We start from the raw sequence: 24,361 nt of genomic DNA, 5'->3' as shown, positions 1-24,361 counted from the left end.
AGGCAATTTCCAGAAGATTTTGTTAGCCAGAATTTTGTCGTTCCTTTTCAAACAAGGAAACTCTTCATAAACTCATGTCGATTATTTGCAAAGCTGTATAAATCTGTTACATTTCCTCATCTTCTTTTGCAGTGCCCAAACTGTAATTCGGTGAGGTACTAGTAATGAATTAATAAAGGCGAAGTAATGAATGTTTATTTCCATTTCATGCACATTTTATAAAGATGCTTATTGAATATACATATAAACTGATTGTAATAATTTAAAACTTTAATACTTTTTCTGCAACAGACATACAAACTGAACATAGTAGGAAATTGTTCTCTTGATGACACTTGCATATTTCAGCTCTTTGTATTATCTACTTTTCTGTACTGATATTCTAGGTGTTTAATACTGTTATCGATACCACTGAAAAAACTGACGACTTAGAAGAACGTCTGAGAATCCTGTTGCGTGAAATTACACTTGCCGTCTATACAAATGTGTCACGAGGTCTGTTTGAGAGGCACAAGCTTGTGTTCAGCTTTATGTTGTGTGTTAGCATATTCAAGAATGCTCAGCTTATAAAAGAGCACAACTGGAATTTCTTACTTCGTGGTCCAGCACTTGTGGGTATGGTAAGTTGCCGACATTATACAGGGTGTCCAGGACAAAATTTACCAATAAGAAAGTTTAATAACTCACCAAATAATTGATGGATGAAAATGCTGTTTGCGGGAATTGACAAAGGGACTTCCAAAGTTTCGAATGACCACTAATAAATTTCCATGTGTGCACCTCTTGTAGCACGACAGATGTCCAGGCGATATTCAAGTTCTTGCCATGTGTTTCATAACATCTCTGGAGTGACAGTTGCACAAGCAGCGACAATTCTCCGACGCAGATCCTCCAAATCTCCCACTACGGTCTTGTACACAATGTCTTTTATGTATCCCCAATTATGCCTGTTGACGATCCCACAGACGTGGAAGGTGGACTCATCACTAAACACGACCTTATGCAGATATCCATTTTCAGTATCAATTTTCAACAACATGTCACTAGCGAAATCATATCGTGCAGGCAAGTCGTTTGGTTTCAACTTTTGAACCAATTGAATCTTGTATGCTTTCTATGCCAAGTTGTTATTGTGTGCCTATCTGGTGGTTGCTTCTCAGGCCACTGTTGTCTAAATCTTCTCTCCGCTATCTTCGGATACTTGAATTCGGCAAGCCAATAGCAGCATTGAACTTTTTGTTGCACTGTGAACGCCATTTTAATTACAGCTATGTCAACAACAATGACCATATGTTGCCAACATCACACATAAAACTTAAAATGTCCCTCTTTCATTTGCCGCAAATTTCATTTTCCTATCTCCATTATTACGCGAGTTATTAAACTTTCTTATTGGTAAATTTTGTCCCGGACACAGTGTATTGTAAAGAAGAAAAAAATCTCTTTTTCTCTATTCTGGTTATCAAATGAAATTTCCGAGTATTGATGTAGATTTACTAATTTTAGAAGGTTGTTTGAAGCCGCCACAGTCATCTAGTGGCTAGAGCACTGGACTTATAATTCTGTGGACCTGGGTTCGATCCCCGGCATACCCCCGATTTATAACTTGTGTTGGGAAAGCTCATGGACCGGGGGTTTTCTCCTGGACCTCAGGTTCTCAGTGGCATCTCAAGAGATTTCATCATCATCTCATTGCGGGTGTAGCATAGACCAGCCTCCTATGGCGCATCCTGGGCAACGTCGGTAAATTGGTCTACATAACTGGCTTCACATAGGTGAATGACGAAGAGTCACATATCCGCTATTAGTAAAAAAAAAAGAGATTGTTTAATGTTATCATAATTAATTTTATTGTGTTTTAACATGCTGTCATTAATAATAATCAGGGAACGGATTTATATGGACTAAAAATATATGAAATATGTAAATATATATGTAGTTATTTTTACCAAAATATGGAATTAAATATGGATTTTTACCAAAATATGGAATTAAATATGGACTTAAAATTATAAAAAAATGACTATGTACGTTAAATATTGGTACATTTTAATCAAACTAAACAAAAAATATAATGGACGTACCTTATCTTCCAATGTAGTTTCAACAAAACACAATTTTTATTGTCTGTTACCATAACAATAGGTTACAAACATTTCTTTCAAGTGCTGAAAAGTGAATCTTCTTCTATTGTCTCTGAGGATAGATTTATACTGACTAAAAGAGCGTTCGACGTCACAAGAAGTAACTGGTACATAATTCAATTTCACAATGTCTGCTGGGGATAAGTCCAAGTTAATCTTCACTGTTGATTCACCACTCATCACAGCAACAACCTTTTGTAGTTCTTCATATCCAGGGTTTTTTGAAAGTACAGTGTCCACCTTAGCTCTTACTGCATCTGCAACTTTACCTCTACCACGATTCAGTTGTTCCACAGTACTATTTATAATTTCAAAACTTTCAGATAGTGAAAGGTGCCTATTTTGGAGACTTTTGAGCGTTTTTATGATGCATGAAAATGTATGCTGAATGTGAGCTAAGTCATTCTTCACACTTATGTCACAGGTAACTGTTTTCGCAGTATCAATTGAGACTGCATCTTCAGAGTCCAATGCAAGGAGAACATTGTTAATAGAGTCTATATGTTCGGCATAATATTCAACTGCTTCTAGCCATGTACCCCATCTAGTTAAAATTGGCTTTGGTGGCAATGGAATTTCAGGGTACATTTCTTTCAACACGTTAACTCTACTGGGAGCTTTGAGAAATACTTTTTTCACTGATGAAATCAACAAATCTACTTTAGGGAAATTGTCTCTGACCACTTCTGCCACACGATGAAATGCATGTGCCACACAAGTAAAATGAGTCAATTTAGGATATACAACAGATAATGCTTGTCCAGCTTTGACCATATAAGGGGCAGCATCGCTAATAAAGAATAACACATTATCGTACATAATACCCTTTGGCCACAGGATACCCATAGCTTCGTTGAACAGTTTAACTATAGTTTTGTTATTGCACTTTTCTAGAACATCACAATGTAAAAGAATTCGTTCAGAATATTGTTCACTTAACAAACCGATAACTACATTACCAACAAGTCTACCTTCTTTGTCGGGAGTCTCATCAATGGAAACCCAAATTGAACTATCTTTAATTTCATCTCTTATCTTCTGTATTGTCTCATCGTAGATGGATGGAGCATACGTCTTCCTAAGTGTTGACTCATCCGGGATTGTATGTTGAGTATATTTTTCAAGGAATTCCCTGAAGACCTTATTCTTTAGTTTGTAGAGAGGAATATCAGCAGAGATGAGAGAACGGCACAGGTCGATGTTAAACTCAGATCTTACATTCGATGTTGTTGGTTGTGTTAAAAACAATTGTCTCTGCTTGGAATTTAGTTGTTTGTTGGCCTGATGTTTACTAGTTGTAATGTGTTGTTGCACCAGGAACTTTTGTGTAGATGATACTGCACACTGACACAAATTACAAAATAATATTTTATTGTCAGTTGATAAACCATCTTCTTTAAATTCTGAAATGTAACTTGTTAGTTTTGATTTTAAATTGACTGAATGACGTACTTTTGGCATATTTACCGTCTTTATAGTATGATTTACAAAACTGAACCTATGTGTACTCTGACTGGCATTTAACTGTTGAGCTGCACAACTGAAGTCTGTTAAAAATTTTAAATTAAATTAATACAGTTTTGTAACTTACTTTCCCATTGTTGATAGGACTGCTAATTTTCAAATAACTCTGATGTTAAAGGGATTACTGAACATGTGTTTAAATCTCTATTGTTGAAATGTATTTTTAAAAGTTAATGGAATTTTGTTTTGTTTTATTGTTAAACCTAATATAATATGGACTGTTTTATATGAAATATGGAAAATATATGGAAATTAACGAAAATATGTACTAAACTCTAAAATATGGAAAAATATGGAAAATAAAAGTAGGATTTTTCAACCCTACACATTGTGAAACATAAAGATAATGCAAAATATAAATTATATTAGCTTTATAAGTAAATATGTATTTACATATAAATCCTTTCCCTGATAATAATTATCTAATGTGTGTGTGTGAGGCATAATATATGTAATGCAGTGTAACTTAGCTGATGGAATGTTCTGAGCATTTGATTAATTACCTAGGTAATTAACCTTTTTTTCCTCCATCAGTTCGGTAAGAAATAGGACAGTACTGAGATATCTTATCTTCTGAGCCTTTCTCTGTTCAAGACAATTAAATAATTTTGTGAGCATAAAGGGCACATTGTACTACAATTTTTAAACCTGTACAAGGTCTTTTAATATCTCACTTAAAAATGTGCCAAATATTCTCTGCTCAGTTTTCCAAATATTAGTTACGAGTTGTATTTATTGCCATTCGAAATGAGTAACTGAACGAGTTTTCTTTCAGAAAATTATCATAATACATTGGTTAGCCTGTTATAAGTAAAACAGCATATGAAGAAATTAATGAAGTTCCAAAAAACGCTAAGGAGCATTGGTACAGCAGAAGAACTAGGCAGAGGGTGAAATTGCACAGTAGGCATGTAGAGTTAGTTCGTTAATAATTGATCAGAGTTATAAGTCCTTTCCATGTAGATTTTTCTTTGTACAGTTATGTTCCCTTAATTATCAGACGTCTTTCACTTTTCAGACACTTCCAAAGAAGCCTGATATAAGCACTTTATCTGACAGTATGTGGCTTGCAGTAAACTATCTTCATAACAAAGTTGAACATTTCCAAGGCTTGCTTTCTGATGCAATTCTGAAAATATACATAAGAATTGAAGACTTTGAGCAGGTAACGAAGGTCAATTGTATTCTGTAATGTTTCATACAACTCGTTTTTATTCTGTTTCATGATTTTTTTATTCTGTTGTATTTTTCTTGTATCATTTACTAACTCAAACTTCTAGTTACATGTTAAGTTCCCGTTATATTTGAATAGCTAAGCAAAAAAACATTGCAAGTGCCAAATTAAAATTTTACAGGAACAGAAAAAGAAATACATAACGTTTTACTACAGCCTCCTCGGTTCTACAGCTTATATTGAAGGTTGTACTTACATTTTCAACCAACAGAATTTACTACAGTATAAAACCGAGTATGTGCAACTTGTTTATATTGAAACATTGTAGTATTCTTTTTGTGTGGTTCTCTTGAAGACAGCTGAATATGAAGTTTTATTAAAGTCCATTTTGTTTCATGCGAATGTACAGATTTACGAATATGATATAATTTCTGCCTGCCTAAATTATTACGATCTGTGTCAAACATTAAAACATTGGTTTTTGTCATTTTAATGTCTAAATACAGGTACTCAAATTGTTACTATATATCTAATTGAGAACATCTACACTTTCCCTTTCCAAAGTATCTAGATTCGTTGATATTTAATAAGGCCAGTGAACATAATATGTTATAACAGTCATACTTACTCACAGATTTTGCTGAAATTCTATTCATTATCATTTACTTCAACAAATTAACACGTGAATTGTACCAGTAATACAGTTAATGACCTTAAATATGAGTTATAAACACAAACTGCATACACCTGAAGAAAAGTACAGCTTAGTGAATTTTCAGTGTAGATTATAAAAAAACACACTAGAATGAAAGTTCAGCTAGGTTAAAAACAACGACTGAAAACTTTTCAACCCTAATACCTGAACTTTTCCGACCAGCATTCTTGAGAGTGTAGCTTAAGAGCGCTATTACATAGCTATATTATATAGCTCGACTTCCTGTCTGCACCATAGAGTTACTAATATGAAACTCCATGGTCCACACAGTAGGCCTACTGTTGTCTTTGGGAGAGTAAAGCAGTGGTTCTCAAAGTGGGGTCCCTGAAGCTCATTCTGAAGATCCGCGAATATTCTGGATAGGGTAATCTTATTCTTCCTTCAGAAGAATTTTTATTATAATTATTTTTTTCTTCAGAAGAATTTTAATTTTTTTAAGTGGCAATAATGTCTCGAGCACATTGGCTGTTGTTGGTACAACTTATATAAATTCGTTAAATTTTGATGATTGTTGACAGCCTTCGTGTGTTATTAAAGTTATCAAACAGTAAGTCATGTAAGACCACAGTCTAGTACATGTGGTAAGACTGTACGTTTAAACACAATAACCACAACTTTTTGTAAGTTTTGTCTATAGTGGACCATTGGCTTAAACGTTATCATATGAGGATGGCCTCAGAGATTGTTTTTCGGTTCCTAATTCTAACAATATGTGTATTCAAAATTCCTTTATCAGCAAGGAGACTTACAATCTCACCAAGGAGGTAGATAAGCTTGTTGAATTATTGTGTGAGATTGTTTGGAAAAACATTTATGTGACTGTCTGCATTTTTATTTTTGCCTGAAAGTTCATGCAGAACATAAAGAACTTTCAGAGTCTTAATGCCATTTCCCACAACTTACGAATGTCAGTAGGCATTTTCTACTCTTTCATGTATGAAAACTGTTAGAAGTAACCAAATAAATGCAGCCACAAACTTGAGATTAAAGATAACTAACATTGATCCTAAATATAAAGCCATTTTAAGCACAGAAGAGTTCCATCATTGTCACTAAAGTAGGGAAACTTGTAAAAATATACCGGTACTTGATTTCTTTTTCAGTACAAGAATATTATACAAAGAATGTATTGAAAGTAGAATATTGTTTTGCTTACATTGTTTAATATCAGCTCTGCTGTAACATATTAATGAAGGCCATGCACTTTCCAGGACAGTATTATATTATTTACGTTTTAATTAAAATATACCGGTATCCATGTTGAATTTTTCGTACACTACTTTTAACACTTGAATATAAATAATTGATTAAATGGCGATCTTACTCGTGTTAATTATGTAAGCATGTGCGCCTTACAGCTGTTTCAGTGCTACTTGACACCATGACAGGCAGCGAAGTTGAGATGGTGCCGAGACACAGAAGGCTCTGAGGATGGTGTCAAGTAGCACCGAAACAACTGTAAGCCGCACATGCTTACATAATTAACACGAGTAAGATCGCCATTTAATCAATTATTTAAAATATATCGTTAATATTGACTCAATTTTTGAAAATATAACAAATATCACTACTCATACTTAATATTAACCTCAAAAACTAACCTACCCATCATTCCATTGACTACTTTCAAAAGGTCCACGAAAATGCTGATCTTTGAAAGGAGGTCCACGTTGCTAATAAGTTGGAGAACCACTGCATTAAGGGATTAACTTCGTTCAAAATTATTTTAACTACCCTATTTATTCTCACAGGTGATTAATATTCAAGCAAAAAACACACAAAACGCAGAAATAAACTGGAATGAACAACTAGATGATTTTGAGAAGTTAATGTTGTTAAAGGCTCTCAAGGAAGAAAAGGTAAGTTCGTAATTTAATTACTTACTTACTTACTGGCTTTTAAGGAACCCGGAGGTTCATTGCCGCCCTCATATAAGCCCGCCATCGGTCCCTATCCTGAGCAAGATTAATCCATTCTCTATCATCATATCCCACCTCCCTCAAATCCATTTTAATATTATCTTCCCATCTACGTCTCGGTCTCCCTAAAGGTCTTTTTCCCTCCGGCCTCCCAACCAACACTCTATAAGCATTTCTGGATTCGCCCATATGTGCTCCATGCCCTGCACATCTCAAACGTCTGGATTTAATGTTCCTAATTACGTCAGGTGAAGAATACAATGCGTGCAGTTCTGTGTTGTGTAACTTTCTCCATTCTCCTGTAACTTCATCCCTCTTAGTCCCAAATATTTTCCTAAGCACCTTATTCTCAAACACCCTTAACCTATGTTCCTCTCTCAAAGTGAGAGTCCAAGTTTCACAACCATAAAGAACAACCGGTAATATAACTGTTTTATAAATTCTAACTTTCAGATTTTTTGACAGCAGACTGAATGATAAAAGCTTCTCAACCGAATGATAACACGCATTTCCCATATTTATTCTGTGTTTAATTTCCTCCCGAGTATCATTTATATTTGTTACTGTTGCTCCAAGATATTTGAACTTCTCCACCTCTTCAAAAGATAAATTTCCAATTTTTATATTTCCATGTCGTACAATATTCTCGTCACAAGACATAATCATATACTTTGTCTTTTCGGGATTTACTTCCAAACCTATCTCTTTACTTGCTTCCAGTAAAATTCCCGTGTTTTCCCTAATCGTTTGTGGATTTTCTCCTAACATATTCACGTCATCCGCATAGACAAGCAGCTGATGTAACCCGTTCAATTCCAAGCCCTCTCTGTTATCCTGGACTTTCCTAATGGCATACTCCGAGGCTTATTTGAAGGATTCGTAACAAGCCTTTTTTTTACGGTGATGGGTTGTTAGCCCTTCATCCAACCCCCAAGCTGGAGGACCACCCCTCATCGGCTGTCCGCGACTGCTTATTCAATATATTCACAGCTACCCTCCATATCTGGAGGCCGTCTCCTCGATCCGCAACCTGAGGACTCACCATGCCGTGGTGATAGGGACCCACAATACATGGTTCGTAATTTAATTACTTTTAATAAATATTTCATTTGTTGCATCCATTTGATGTTAGTCATATTAAATTCACAAATAAAATTGCTTAACTACAATAATTAACGAATATAATAGTGAATATATACTGGGTGTTCAGTTCAAAGTGTGTCATGGCTCGCTGTATGCCGTCATGTGGCTAGCCAATGAGCCTAGAGAATTCAATCTTCCTACACTTCCGCAGAGGTGTATAACCTATGAGGCAGAGAAGTTGCCTAGCAAGTACGGCATTCATTCTGAAGAGTATGTACCGATACGTACGGTAACGCTGGTAGTGGCAGGGATGTGAACTGTTTGGAAATACGTACTGTCGGGATATGGGGAGAGGGTTAAGACGATTACTTACGTATTTGTTGACATTAACTTCGACGGTCAACATGGACACGGAGCATTTGATTTGTATTGTGGAATGTTACCGTACGCAACCCATGATAACAAATACCCTGCGTACGACTTGTTGGCACAAAACACAGTTCGAAAGAGGTTATGGTAGCACATAGACCGTACAGACCGCCATCTGTTGCTACGACGTTCAAGTTATACCGTACACGTTCTCAAGTTCAGATTGAAGAACGCCTTAAATAATAGGCAACTTCTCTAACATATAAGCTGAAACTCGCTTCAAATCTGTGACCCAACAACAGTGACGTCATGACACACTTTGAAATGAACACCCAGTATTACATACATAATATAAACTAAAGAGAATTTTATACGGGAAAATACAATAATTGTAAGATTCACTGCAAAGTGACATTCGTACTAATTTTAGTCTTTATCATTCTACTTGCTTTTTGGCCCATGGAACTGGCAGATGTGTAATCGTCACTCCCTCGAACCATGAGCCATCTGATGTGGTAGGCCTACATAATCCTCAAAATATATTTTCCATATTGTATGTAAATACTAGCAGGCCCGACTACTTATAATTTAATAATGAAATGCAGTACATTAGATACCAATCAATCAATCAATCAATCAATCAACCAACCATCATGTTAGGTAGTAGATCTACTTGCGATTTAAAAAGCTCTGTTTTAAGTAAAGTTATGACAGATGATTAGCGTATGTTTGAATATGCTGATTCTGAAAGAAAATAAGAAGGCAGGACCTATCATTATGCTGTTATTGTCCAGTGTATGCTTCAAATTCACTGTTAGTTCACATTCAAAATCATATGTTCTTTGGGAGGATGGGGAGGAATTAACCATATCATATAAGACTTTTTCAGTGCAGACTAGCAAAGTGCGTAAATTACAGCACGATGATGTCAACAAAAGTTGCTGAAAATAGGCTAATTAACCAAGGATAAATCAGAGGGAGTAGGGAAAAGCATGACGAGCATAATTTTTGTCCCTCACTGAGATTGATGCACAATCTGTTTCTAGTTAATTTTCCTTACAGTACCCGTACTGGTATGTGATTCTCGTGAAAGCCTAAGAGATAAGAGTTATGTAGTGTAATAGCTTAGTATTAGTATTAGCATTAATAATAGTAATTGAGGCATTCTGGTGGTGGTGCCAAAAATGAAAAAGGTTTTACGCAAATTACCCTAGTGAAACTGATAATCGCAGCGCACGTTTACATTATGTTAAATAAAACACATTAATGAAACTAGCTATTTTACCAGGTGTATAGTTAATAATGCATCTAGTAACAGTTACAATAACATTTCCGAAACTAATAACGAAATTTACAGATACAGACAATGCAAAACTTTCACAGTATTGTTAGTCAAATACAAATACATTTTATAACTGATAAAATTACTGGCAAAAACACACGAGATAAACAGTGATATAGATAATAAACAAACACGTTTGCATTTTATTTAACAGGCCAATGAATCCAAGGCAGCGGCCTGAATAACACATGTTCATGTCCTGCACAGATCTCATGTATCGTTAACAAAAGCATCAATATTATAGCAACAGTGTAGCGATATTTAGTTGCCACAAAATAAAACAAATATTACACAACATTAACAAACAGTGTTACATAATCTGAAAAAAAATATTTATCTTTCTAAAAAGAACCATGACTATCTCTGCGTTCAGTATAGTTAAATGGATAATACTTTACACATTCAAATCCAAGTTATGTGCATAAGTTTTGAATTGGCAACATTACATTAATATTTGGCGCGGAACTTTAAGTTGTGTTTTCGTGCAAGTCTGCAGTTCATGGTTCCCTTCCTTACATCTCCAACAACCCTGCCATCTAGCGAAATTTCTGCATTACTGTGCTCTAGCGGGCGGAATAGTAACTACTGAGTCAAACTGAATTCGGCTCGAAGTGTGCCATAAGAAACGTATATAAACTAGAATCAGTAGCCTTTTGTACAGTGTTATATGGACGTAGGCAGTGCTACACAGAAGTGGCTCCAAAGTTCGGAAAAACGCTGCAAGAGTGCATCGCGATCTGTGCGCGCGCTCGTTCAGATGAAATACGAATAACATGTGTAGAAATAAACTATTACAACTGCTTTCTAGGATATTATTTTTTGTTTATTTCATTGGTGGTGCCATGGCACACTGGCACTACCCCAAAAGCCGCCCCTGAGTAATAATAGTAGTAGTGATGTTAATGTCAAATAATCTGTTCAGGCTGAGAAGAATGGGATTGCTGAACTGATACACCGTTCTATGTCTGACTGTACAGTGACCTCTCCTTTTGTTTTTATGAACCCCAACAGCTTTGCTTGCAGCACTCTTCCACCCCTCGTAGGCTGAAATGTTAACATGCTTCTTTCCCTGCAACTTATATATAGGGTGAACCGTAAATAATGTCATTAATTTCAGTGGGTTATTCCTTGAGACATTTCAGGCATAAAATTTTAATACAGTTTTGCTCGTTTTTTGGTTCCTTTTCGAGATAAAAATTGTTTGAAATTTAAAATTCAAGCTTTGACTATTTTTTTGCTTTCTTTTTGCAGTTAGTGTTTGCTATTACTTCGTATGTGAAAGGAAAATTGGGCCAGGAATTTGTTGAGAGCCCCCAGGTGACACTGCAAAAACTGTAAGTGTGAATTTTCTTGTTATTTAATATTCCGTTCATTATACACTCAGGGACAAAAAAAAAAAAAACCGGACACTTCTATATTTGCTTGTATTTTGTTGCCAATTATTTCAAAATGAAACAAAACCCATTTAAACAAAATAATGTTTCATTTAGCACCTTATACGACAACATTTGAAAAAAAAAAAAAAATCTCTGATGAGAAAATTTACAAAAAATTGCAAAGGGCGTATAACTATGGCATCATTTGGTCTAACTGTTCTTTCATTTTATGGTGCCTTAAACATTAAAAACTCTTTTTAGTAACGGGTATTACCCCCTCTGGCTTGAATAACTGCATCCATATGTCTTGGCATGCTCTCAATTTGGTTAGCAATGTCTTCTTGAGGAATAAGTTCCCATTCTTCGCCAAGTGCTCGCCTCAACTCTTGTAACGATTCTGGTCTCAGTCGTCTATTCTTAACACGCCGTCCCAGTATGTCCCACATGTGTTCAATTGGGTTCATGTCTGGACTCCTTGCTGGCCATGGAAGAACATGGATTCCCACTTCTTGGAGATAATCTCCGACCGCATGGGCAATATGCAGCCGTACATTATCATGCATTAAAACAAAATTATCGCCTACAAATTGGCCAAATGGCACAACATGATCAGCCAAACATTCATTTATATACCTATCAGCTGTTAGTCTTCCATTTTCAACAAAAACCAACTCTGTACGAGCATCCATACACACTCCTGCCCAAACCATCACTCCACCACCTCCATATGGCACATTTTCGGAAATGCAACACTGTGAAAATCGTTCTCCCCTCCTTCTCCAAACTCTTTCACGTCCATCAGGTGAGCACAGATTGAAACGGGACTCATCGGTGAACAGAACACAGCTCCACTGTCCATTTCTCCAATCCCTGTGACCATTTGCAAAACACAGTCGTTCAACTCGATGCATCCTGAGAAGTCTGGGACCAGTTGCAGGTCTACTTGATATCAGTCCACTTGCTTTCAACCTCCTTCTAACTGTTTTGACCGAAATTGGGCGTCCATGCATGTTAACAAATTGCTGGGCTACACTAGTAGCTGGCAGGTTGCACTCCCTAAGAACTCTCAACACCATATACCTGTCTTCATTTGGATTTGTAGCTCTTGGACGACCCGAACCTGGTCTTCTGGTATATTCTAGGGTCTCTCTATACCGTTTTATGGCATCATGGGCTGTGCTTCTAGCCATATTCATAACATTTGCAATGTAACGTACACTGCGTCCATCATCGTAAAGGGCTACAGCTCGAGCCACATCTTCAGGTCGCATCTTGTTTTAAGACAAATGTTACAACCCCACTTAAACTCAGAAAATGTAAAAATAAAGAAATAACGAATGATAACGATAATGAAGCACAAAATGGTTGAGACAAAATTGTTATATCTGAGACTCCGAAAGCAAAATTGGAATATTTGGTTGTAATGGCTTGTTTATAAAACAAAAAACAATCAACAATGTATACACGTCTCCATAACAACAGATGGCTACCATAATATTGTATGAGAAGATAATGTTTTGCAAAATACCAGCAAATATTAAAGTGTCCGATTTTTTTTTTGTCCCTGAGTGTATTTTATGAAGGCGTAGCTAATAGTAAGATTGAGGTTGATTCATTTGAGATATGATTATTTAGGCATATTGTGTATTTACGTTTATGTGTGTATAGTTTTCTGCCTTAGAAATAACAAAATCGATGATATGTGTATTAAATTCCAGGTATCAAGACACATCGAATCTCACTCCATTGGTGTTTGTGCTGAGTACAGGGTCAGACCCCTTCGAATCATTCCAACGTTTCGCAAGTGATATGGGCAATAAGGATAGGATTCAGTCTATATCACTCGGTCAAGGACAAGGACCTGTTGCAGAGAAGTTGATTTCCCTTGGAATAGTGAAAGGAGATTGGGTTTTCCTACAGGTAATATTTTGATAAAGCTGGAGGCCCTTTACGTGCACAAATTCAATATGACAATGGTTTTCAGGATTATAATGTATGGTATTTGCATTGATTTATCTGAACTGCCACAAAATTACGACCAGGAAAATATCAGGCAGCGCTTCTAAGTTTTTGTGAACCGCTTAACAGAATAGTCCATTCTTCATTCAGTGAAGAAGTTAATTTCATAAAATCTCTTCTTCGAATTGACAAATCTCTATAATTTTATGCCTGCTCTATGATACTTAAGTTTGTGTGCCCTTTTGTATTATATGAATAGAGTTCTTTACTTACTCAGTATAGCTTTTTCTTTTTATTTATTTATTTATTTACTTACTTACTTATTTACTTATCTACTCAGTTACTTATCTACTTATTCATTCATTCATTCATTCATTCATTCATTCATTTATTTATTTATGTATTTATTTAAACTAGTCAATACAAATTAAATTTATAAAACAAACATTTTTCTAGCCGCTACTGTAAGAGCCAGACTCGTGTACGATCTGGTCTTAGTCATTAATATAACATAAAATTTACAAGGACAGTTTACTAAATACAGTAAGTAACTTAATTCAAATCAATAAATACAACACAAGAGCAAGAATAAAGAAGAAAGAGAAAAAGAGAGAAAAATACACATTTAATATAAATTGACAATCAGACAGAAGTCAGTGTTATTCATTAAAAACATGAATAAAGTCGACAGAAATAAAAGGTAAAAAACTACATTTGTTAATATTATATATCATGAATAATTTTATAAATTTCTTTTTTAAAAGCTTCAATTTTAAAATATTTCAAATTTGGAAAATGATTTGTAATTTTATTATAAGGTCTTGGGCCAAAACTAGCACCATGTTTAAGAGCTGCACTTGTATGACATTTAGGCTCAATTAATGGGAAAGTAGACTTTTGTCTTCGAGTATGATATTCATGTCGATTAGATTTATGTTTTATTTGGTTTCTGTGGTAGTAAGTTAGTAAACTATATTTATAAATTTATTCAATAGTTAATACATTAAAATCTGTATAAATTAAATTGTTTGGATAATCAATATTTTTGATAAGAAAAATTTTATTAATATTCTGTGTAATAAAATTAATGGATTAAGTATAGATGATGCTACTCCACCCCAATTTATTATACCATATTGTATTAATAATTGTACCAAAGCTAAAAATATTATTCTCAGTGCTTCCTTAGTGATAAAATTTCGAAGTATTATGAATTTATAAATTGTCTTTCTTATACTAATACTATACTTTTGACTAATTTATTACTTTATAAGCATAAATACCTCTTATTGTAGGATACTGTTATTTTTAAAAATTGGTTTGCAAAGATTCACTAATTTTTAGCTAATATATGCATGTAATATCCCACGCCGTGGTGACATGGTCTGAGGCATCCTGCCTTGCATTATAGAATGTGCGCTGGTTCAAGTTCTCATGAGAGAAAAAATTTTCTCATCCAGACTTTCGAGGTGGGCAGGGTATGTAGCACATATCGGCAAATCCAGAAATTTATATAGCATGTTAGTTGGGAGGCCGAGGGAGAAAGACCTTTGGGAGGCCAAGATGTAAATGAGAGGATAACATTAAAATGGATTTGAGGGAAGTAGGGTATGATTGTAGAGACTGGATTAATCTTGCACAGGATAGGGACCGATGGCAGGCTTATGTGAGTAAAGATTAATTTGTGGTCCTATAGAATATGCTAACAATGATTATTAAAGGAGAAAAATTCGCTCCGGCACCAGGGATCGAACGCAGGCCCTTGGTTCTATGTACTAATCTCTCTAACCACTGAGCTACGCCGAAGTTCAATCCACAGCACCGGATCGAATCCCCCTCCTCTAGTGTTTTTCCCTTTTGTGACCTTACTCCGTGTTCGACATATATATTGACATATATTAAGTCAACTGCCATTATACAAGGAGCGCACTGAATTGAGAGACTTGGTGGCCAGAATTCCACAGTATTATGCACTATTGGGTGAAGAATCTATGTAAAGCTTAATTTTTGGTCCTACAGAATATATCTGTTATGGTAACAGTGATTATTATGTGAGGATGGCAATGAACCTCCGGGTTTCTTGAAAGCCATAAGTAAGTAAGTAAGTATGGAACTGGTGCCTAGCCAGCATCGTGATGCACTTCGGAAGCTACATAGGTAGCGAAATCTGGTTACGAAAGCCAGCTATAATAGCTGGAATGAGGGAGGAGGGATCATCATGCTAACCACACCATACTTCATTCTTGTTGGATGATCGTCCACCTCTGCTTCGGCATGTGGACGTGAGGTTAGCAGCCGGCTGTCGGTCTAGACCCTTAAAGGACTGTGAACTATTTCCAACTAAAGATTGAAGTAGACATAAACAAAACCGAAATATATTACTCCGCAATCGCAAGCTAGCTACCAAAGCAGCCACCAGGGCGCATTATTTTCAGCAAGTAAAAACGCAGGGCAGCCACCGTTTGATATATTGCAGACAACATTTCAACACATTCATTGAACTAACCCGTAAAATGCTCACAGAGGGTTAATATTTATTATTTCTCTACTGGGAATAGTGGATTTTCTTTTTCTGTAGATTCGTGATTATTCTTTGAAGAGTGGAGAATTTCTTTAATTCTACAGAAATTTATTTGAGGTTGGCAACACTGAATCTCGCACTGTGTTATACCAGCTGTGCTGATGTGCTCTGTGAAGCTGCAAGTCACCTTGGGAAGGATTTAATGCCTATTACGCATGCGCGTTTCTATAATACACGTTACAATGATTTAACATGCAATATCTGAAACTACTAATATAAACATGTTGTTTAAATCGTAAGAAAGTGTTCTTATAAGCATGTTTAATTCACTCGTATTCCATGTATATTATACATTTTATTATTTTAGAAGGAACTATTTTAATGTGAGGAAGAAGATGACAAGCATAAGTTTGGAGGCATTGTGCGTCCAATATCCAATCAGGAACCATTATGCCACGTGCATTTATTTACATTTACTTCAATCTTTAGCTGGAAAGAGAGTAGCTCCACGGATACGCATTTAATACATCTTTAAAAAAAAAAAACAAGTAGCTTATTCAATTCTGTTATACTACATCCCCCTGAAATTCCTATTCCATATTCCAATGTGTGTATATTATTCCATAAGTCAGTATATTGATTTTAAGGCTTCGGTACAAACATAGCATGCAAAATATTTCAATAAATATATATTTCTGGTGATTTTTTGCTAATTAGGGTTGAAAATAATGATCTGAAGTGTCTATTAAAAAGTGGTGAGATAGAGATATCACAATAATGAAGTAATGTTGAAATGGGAGTGGCAGGAGAAATCAAAGTACTTGGAGAAAATGTGACCATTGTTCCATTTCCTATCATAACTATAATAGAATCTGTTGGGAAATAACAAAGACTAACTGGGTCTTTGCCTATATTGGAAGTTTTTAACACTTTTTGATCTACTGACGTGTTTTCCCGACTGTCTAATCATTGAACCAAGTTTAACAACAATTGGCTGATTGAAAACTCTGTAATCGAGTGCTAAAGGCCACTGATTGCAATGCACTGCCATCCTATTGTGCAGACTTCTCAACATATTTCTTCCAGAGGTATTTAATGAGACAGTTTGGAAAATATTCTGTCTTACTGTTTCAGAACTGTCATCTTGCGACATCATGGATGCTTCCAATGGAAAGACACATACAGAAGCTCTCTGAGAGTCCTGAGAAAGTTCATTCAGATTTCCGACTCTTCTTGAGTTCAATGCCTTCAAAAGCGTTTCCTGTTTCTGTTCTTCAGAATTCTGTAAAAGTAACAAATGAGCCTCCCAAGGGCTTGAGAGCTAATATGAAGAGGGCTTTCCTAGAATTAACTCCAGATGTTTTTGAGGATCACCGTAAGTCAATTAAAGATCTTAGTAGCAAGTAGCATGTTCGTCTATTCTAATTTGTTAACGTGACTTGAATTTAGTGAATGTTCCATTATAGTCAGTTGTGATAACTTTTTCCAACAACAAATATTTATTAAATAATAAATAATCTGCTCTCAAATAGAAATTGATCTCAGAGATCCAGAAATATCAATCCAGGAATAATTTTTTTTTAAATATGTAAAAATATAACATAAAGTAATGAACTTTACATAGTTTTTATGCTTCGAAATAATTATATTGTAAAATTTGCAATGAGTATTTGACAATGTTGTTGTTGTTGTTGTTGTTGTTTTCTAATGCCAGGCGTTTGACAATAAAGTTATTTGACCTCTTGCACTCCAATATTTTTCAAAGATATTATCATGACTAGCCACTGAAGCACAGATTTGACAATGTGGGAATGTAATTATTTGGTCACTTTCAAAAGTTGTAATTTTTAATGATTTAAGTGCATTGACAGTAATTCTTGAAACTGGACCTCTAGTCTCCAGTGGCATAGCATGAAATTTTGAGCAGGGGAAGCTAACTCAAGCTGTCTTTCATGCAATATGAGAAAACGTATTACAAAAATATAGTCTTAAAATAAATAGTAGTCAATGTCAAGTCAGCAGTCGAAGATTGGTTGGAACTTCTTAACACCAATAAGGCATGACCTCAAAAATGGTACATAGTAAAATATAATTTCACGGTTTACACATATCTCTAACAAATAGACACGTTTACGTATAACATTCGCTCACTCCCTGTCATACTTAGATAAATCACAATATTAACGGTCAATAGATACAGTATTAGTATCATTACATAAGTATGCGTCTGTATTTTGAGTGTGTCCTTCATTGACAGCAAGGGAGTCGGTCATTTGTTTTTTAGATCGCACTTTTGTTCGTAAGTCAGTCTTGATAATAGAATTGTCCTAAAAAATTCAAGTAAATTGGTGTCAGGAACTGTTATTTCACTCATTATTTATTATATCAGCCACAATGCACACTAACTCTTCAACTGAACACAACTGACGAAAAGGGATAACTCGGAAACTACTTATTTTAAATGTCAAAGCTAGCTTCTTGCGAGCCTTGCGACCAGTGTAGTTTAGTTAGAAAGGGATGGAAAATCTGCGGGTTGGGTTACACAGAAGAATGAGTGAAAGAAACCAGTCTGCTTGGAAGCTGGTGTGTGCAGGCTTCTAGTTTACTGCTGCATCACAAATCATCCTGAGCTGCCGCATCACAATATTTAACGCGTAAATATAAATTCTATTAAAATTAATAAATTATTTTGTCCATAAACTGCAGGTTTATTATGAAATTATTATTAACTGGGGAAGCTGAGCTTTTAGCTTACATTGACGCTACGCCACTGCTAGTCTCAAATAATAATCCAATGACTATCCAATTAGAAAAAGGAATTTTAAACTTGTAGGAGAAACTCGGCTAATTCCGCAGTAGTGTATATGTGATTTTACTGTGGCTTTACAATAGCGTGAACGTATGTTTTGAGAGCTATCAACAGGAGGCATGTCCTCTAATACTATAAAAAAAAAATCAAGGATATTGGTCGACACCTCTGTCGGCAATGCAGTGAAACATCGAAAGTTGACTGTTTTTCGTGTTTTGCTTCATGGCTGTGAAGAAAGTGAGCATTGTTACATATAAATTGTTCCTTTTATGTTACTTTCATAATGTGTTACATAATTATTTACGACTGCGGAATTAGCCAAGTCCTATTGCGGATTTATCCACATTGTTGCGGAATTACTCAAGTTGTTCTTTTTCAACTGTAATGTATGTACAACTAAATATATTTGCATTTTAATAGGTCTATTTATCTCGTTTGGCAATGAAAGGTTTCGTTCATGTCTACACACCTTGATAATATTTTTCAATAAACATTTTGATAAAAATATGATAGATTTACTTCTTAATATTGCGGAATTAACTGATTCTCCCCTATGGAAGGTATGGCAAACAAGGTTCATATATTGCCATATTTTCTTGATCTAGCAGAGTAGCCTATTGCACATCCCATTCAAAAGAACAGTTGGATCTAATATTAGTCCCTTCATAGCTCCTCTGTCAATGACAACAATATAACTCTTGAATGAGAATCATCAACTGAAACAACATACAGTTCTTTATCAGGCTTTGCCTTAGCAGCCATAAATGATGTTCTGATGTTTTACAAATTTTCAAAGCCTTCTAATTTATGAACATGGCTCACTGATTAAGTTATTCTTTCATTGTTTTATACAATGTTAAATCCCTATGTCCTCAGGAAAACACACGGTATATCTTGCTTTTGAAAGTTGAGTATTATTTTCTCAAACTGATGTGTGTTACAGCTCTTGGACCGAGTTGGAGAAAGATGATATTTGGAATATGTTTCTTCCATGCTGTAATCCAAGAAAGAAAGAAATTCGGTCCTCTTGGCTGGAATATTACATACGAATTTAATGACAGTGACCGTCAGTGCGCTCTGAGCAATATGAAGATGTTTTGTTCTGACGATACAATTCCTTGGGATGCCCTTGAATATATTACAGGTGTGACTGATTAATGCTTTAACTTTAGTGCAAATTCTGACTTCATCAAATCATGACAAGTTCTAGAATGTAATATTATTTCAGGTGAAATCACTTATGGTGGAAGAGTTACTGATTATTGGGACTTGCGGTGTCTCAAAACCATCCTACAAGGCTTTTTCTCACCTCATACTTTGGTAAAAGGTATGTCGTATAGTAATATAGTTAACAGTAGACCAAACCAAAATCTAAGGTACCGTGGAGAGCACTGCATGCTGCTATTGTGATGTAATACCTGTAAGCAGCATCAATGATAACCCCATGAGGCACCGGGCAGTGTCTCTCTGCATATAATCTTTTTTCCTAACAGATGAATGCTTCTGGGACAGAGAGAGTTGTGGTCCATGGGTTCAAACTCGGCTGAGGGCGATGTATTTTAAAGGGGATAAAATCCTTAACATGACTTTCTTCGTGAAGGAAATAAAGCTGTGGGTAGTGATGTAAGGAAGAAATGTTTCTGAAAATGAAAATTTTTCCCTTTATTTATCTGGAATATTGTCTGCCTGACCAAATTGTTGCTTTCTTCGCTTCCTTTCTTTCAGCCTCAAAAGCTGTACATGTTTGCTAACTCAGGAAGATAAAACAAATTATTGTAATGATTATAGAAAAGTGACCTTATTAACCCATTTCTTTAAAATTTATTAGAAAATTCTCGCAAGGAAATGGAATAATATTTAAGAGATGAATGACAAGCCTTCCAAACTAGAGGATCTGTTATCAGAGTGTCTGTTGGTAACGAAAGTAACCAAAAAGTAACTAATTTAAACAATTGGCAACGAAAGTAACGAATTTAAAAGACTCGAATGATCATGGGTAATGAAATTACGCATGTTACTCTGTTTCACTTATTCAGTCTTGGCTAAGGTGGAGCTGAAACAGCTGCAGTTGCAAACACAAATGTTATTGGAGGAAATGAAGATCAGAGAACTTAAGAAACAAGTCTGGTGACAGATCGTAAGATGACTGAAATGTGATTAAAGTTTTTTTATCGTGCTTGTGAGTAGCCTAATTATTAAGTTGTGGCAACTAAAAAGTAACTAATTTTTGTTTCACATTTTGGTAGACATCCTGACTATAGCTTTGATTTTTTTCTGGCAACTCATTTAGAGGCGTTGGGAGAAACAACATGAGTGTTCTGATTTCTGATTCCCTATCTTTGTTAAATCTGTGGACTCCCAGTTTAATTTTTTATAATACATCCACAGATAACCATAGCAAGTGCAAAGTTCTACATTGTTCCATAACAATGTATATACAGTAGAAATGTTTTAAAAAACAGTTTAATGGTGTATGAGCCAACTCTCGTTTTAATTGTTAAATATGTTGTTGTTTTCTAATGCCAGACGTTTGACAATAAAGTTATTTGACCTCTTGCACTCCAATATTTTTCAAATATATTATCATGGTCAGCCACTGAAGCACAGATTTTGAGGTGTTGCGAATCCATTTTTTGGTTTGAGTTGCACAATGGGCAGTTAGGAGACTGATATATTCTAATTCTATGCAGGTGTTTGGCCAAACAATCATGGCCTGTTGCCAATCTAAATGCAGCTACAGACGATTTTCGTGGTAAATCGGGAATTAACTGTGGATTATGATGCAGAGAGTTCCATTTTATCCCTTGGGATTGTGTTATCAAATTTTGTTTGTTGAAGTCTAAGTATGTTCAGTCTTACTAATAAACCGTGTATAGTTTTTATACGAGACTTAAGCAGAGTTGAGACAGAAAACGTTACTAATAAACCATGAATAAGCTATGGACGTATAAACAGGCTGTAACTATACAATGGGAATTTCTTTGCAGTAGTTATATACACGAAACCCCATGTTTAAGCGTTGTATATAGGGAAAAAATGGCCGCCCCTTTAACAGCTGTTCGTATCGACTGTAATTTTATCATGATGTTTACCTTGTAACCACAGAAGAACAAACCAAAGACCATAGGTTTATTAGAATAATATTGCTGTAGCTTGTACTCTTTGACCAAAATGTAGTGTGGTAATCGATTAGAGCCAGTTGTACTATCGATATTTAACACGCAACACTAGAGCACTCTACCGGATACAGTAGAGAACCTCAGATATTCTATTACCTTTCGTAACGAAGTAATGACGAAACAATGACGTAGCTGTGTAACAGTTATACTGTTATACACGACGTATGTAGTGATTATTAGTAAGGAATTTACACACGACTTATAAACGAGCTACTCATGGTATAAGTATAAGACAGTTAAACGTCTGTATATAGAGTTTTTATTAGTAAGACCGGTTAAATATAGAATACATTAATTGGGTAATAAATTAATTTCATTACTTCCTTCTTATTTTATTGTACTTTCTACGTGTATATTGATTGCTGACCTAATCTCTCTTCTTTTCCCTCCACCCAGGTTATTTATATTCGAAATCTGGAGTGTATTATTGCCCTGAGGCTCCTACATGCTCTTCCCTTGATAACTACAGAGACTTCATTGATAAGCTGCCATTGATAGAAGAACCGGAGATATTTGGAATGCACGAGAATGCAAATATTGCATTTCAAGTATGTATGTTTGTTCTTATAAATATTAATAAAGATACATTTTCCTGCTCTAAGTCTTCATTTTACATTACCGTTACAGGTTAAAGAGACTCAGGCAGTAATAGTAACCATTATGGAGGTACAACCCAGAGAATCATCAGGCTCCACAGGAAAGTCAAGTGATGACATTGTTTATGAATTGGCAGAAGCAATGTTGGGAACTCTAATAGAGGGAATTGATCCAGATGATTGTCTACCAAAACTGCTTATGGTAATAAACATTTATCCTCTTGATTTATTATACCGTGTGTTCATTTCAGAACTTTCCATTTTGAATAATTTTAGATGTGTAGAGAACACGATTTTGAGAAAAACACGTCGATTAATTTTCGAGGAGGAAGTTCAAAACCCCTGCTGATTGAATTTCCTGTTCCATCCCTTCACCCCTCAACCCCACTTTTAATTTCAAATTGCATCCCTTACCTTCAGACATAATTTTAAAGGGTATAATAAACCCTACCTGTCTGCCAAAAAAATAATAATAATTTAGACTTCTCCTGGCGCCATATAATCATGTCATCAGGGTAATGTAATGTCGCCAATCTCAGAAGTGGCTCACACCTAAGCCACTGCCAAGAGAGAAGACATCCTGGTGACATTAGACCACAAAAAATATTATAATAATTCAGTCCATCAGTTTCTGAGATAAGGTCAGAAACATATCATGTAATGAAGTAAAGTTTAGTTACATTAGACAACCCTTGTAATCGTATTATTGTTATCTGAACATTGACTGAAACACTTTGAATCTTACTAATATTATTATTAATGTAAACCATTATTTTTAATATAGCGTGACGAGAAAGGACGCCTGCCATCTCTCTCAACTGTTTTGTTTCAAGAAGTGGATCGCTACAACAAGCTGCTTGTGAAAGTGCACGCCTCTCTGGATAACTTGCAGAAGGCTATCAAAGGACTTATAGTAATGTCTGAAGCTCTAGAAGACGTTTTCAAGGCATGCCTTAATAATCAGGTACTAAGTGAAGCAAGCATAGTAATACACCATCATATTAAAACAAAAACATGTGCCATTCAATGGAAAGTTCAAGCAGGAACTTTGTCGTTTTTATTTAAGCAGAAAGTTTTATTCGCTGTTTATTTAAAGTCTATTCCATTGTCCTAGAAGAGGGCGGTATAATCTGTCTTCAGTGTAGCTGGCAGGTTTGAGTAACATGATGATGTGTTACAAGGAATTGAAATTATAGCAGAAGTTGCCATATTTTAGAACTGTCCTACCTACCTATGTATCCGAAAATGTTTTGTTCAGATACACATTAATCGAAAACTTCTTTAATTTTTTTACTCCTAACATCAGCTTTAGTCGACAGTAACTGTATTGTTAAAGAAAACAAAAGCCTACTTTAGTAAATGCTCGCATTGTTTAAAATGGAATATTATGACATTTAAATTCCAGCCAGCTACATATCACAGAGATATTTCAATTCTGGCCAAAAGGGTTAAAATGTGTTTGAATTATTTAAGTACTTGCAAAAGTTGACATTAACTCAGCTATTTAAAAAAATAGAGCAAAAAGTAGCATAAATATTGGCAATACCTGCTCTGATGTAATGTAGAGCATGTTAATTTGTTATTTATTTGATTATTATTGAACATTATAATATTAACTTATATAAAATTTTGCTATTATTATCATTTTAAA

The 24,361-nt window shown here is 35.2% G+C and overlaps 1 protein-coding gene across 12 annotated transcripts in view; it reads left to right on the top strand.

The window, feature by feature from the left end:
- Dhc16F (Dynein heavy chain at 16F) overlaps positions 1 to 24,361 on the top strand; it is a 166,846-nt gene that overhangs the window by 135,294 nt on the left and 7,191 nt on the right. For 9 of the 12 annotated variants that reach the window (XM_069812841.1, XM_069812842.1, XM_069812839.1 and 6 more), the window contains 12 exons: positions 387 to 620; positions 4,687 to 4,833; positions 7,309 to 7,416; positions 8,392 to 8,550; positions 11,522 to 11,604; positions 13,365 to 13,566; positions 17,261 to 17,501; positions 19,879 to 20,079; positions 20,164 to 20,262; positions 22,511 to 22,662; positions 22,742 to 22,912; positions 23,495 to 23,674. In XM_069812841.1, coding sequence (XP_069668942.1) covers positions 387 to 620; positions 4,687 to 4,833; positions 7,309 to 7,416; positions 8,392 to 8,550; positions 11,522 to 11,604; positions 13,365 to 13,566; positions 17,261 to 17,501; positions 19,879 to 20,079; positions 20,164 to 20,262; positions 22,511 to 22,662; positions 22,742 to 22,912; positions 23,495 to 23,674 — 1,977 coding nt within the window. Of the gene's footprint in view, positions 1 to 386; positions 621 to 4,443; positions 4,627 to 4,686; positions 4,834 to 7,308; positions 7,417 to 8,391; positions 8,551 to 11,521; positions 11,605 to 13,364; positions 13,567 to 17,260; positions 17,502 to 19,878; positions 20,080 to 20,163; positions 20,263 to 22,510; positions 22,663 to 22,741; positions 22,913 to 23,494; positions 23,675 to 24,361 lie in introns of those variants that run through there. The other 3 variants (XM_069812845.1, XM_069812844.1, XM_069812850.1) reach the window with 3 other exon arrangements.

The sequence above is a fragment of the Periplaneta americana genome, chromosome 16, assembly GCF_040183065.1.
Source record: "Periplaneta americana isolate PAMFEO1 chromosome 16, P.americana_PAMFEO1_priV1, whole genome shotgun sequence".
In the NCBI taxonomy this organism is placed as follows: domain Eukaryota; kingdom Metazoa; phylum Arthropoda; class Insecta; order Blattodea; family Blattidae; genus Periplaneta; species Periplaneta americana.
This window is presented reverse-complemented; position numbering and strand designations above follow the sequence as displayed.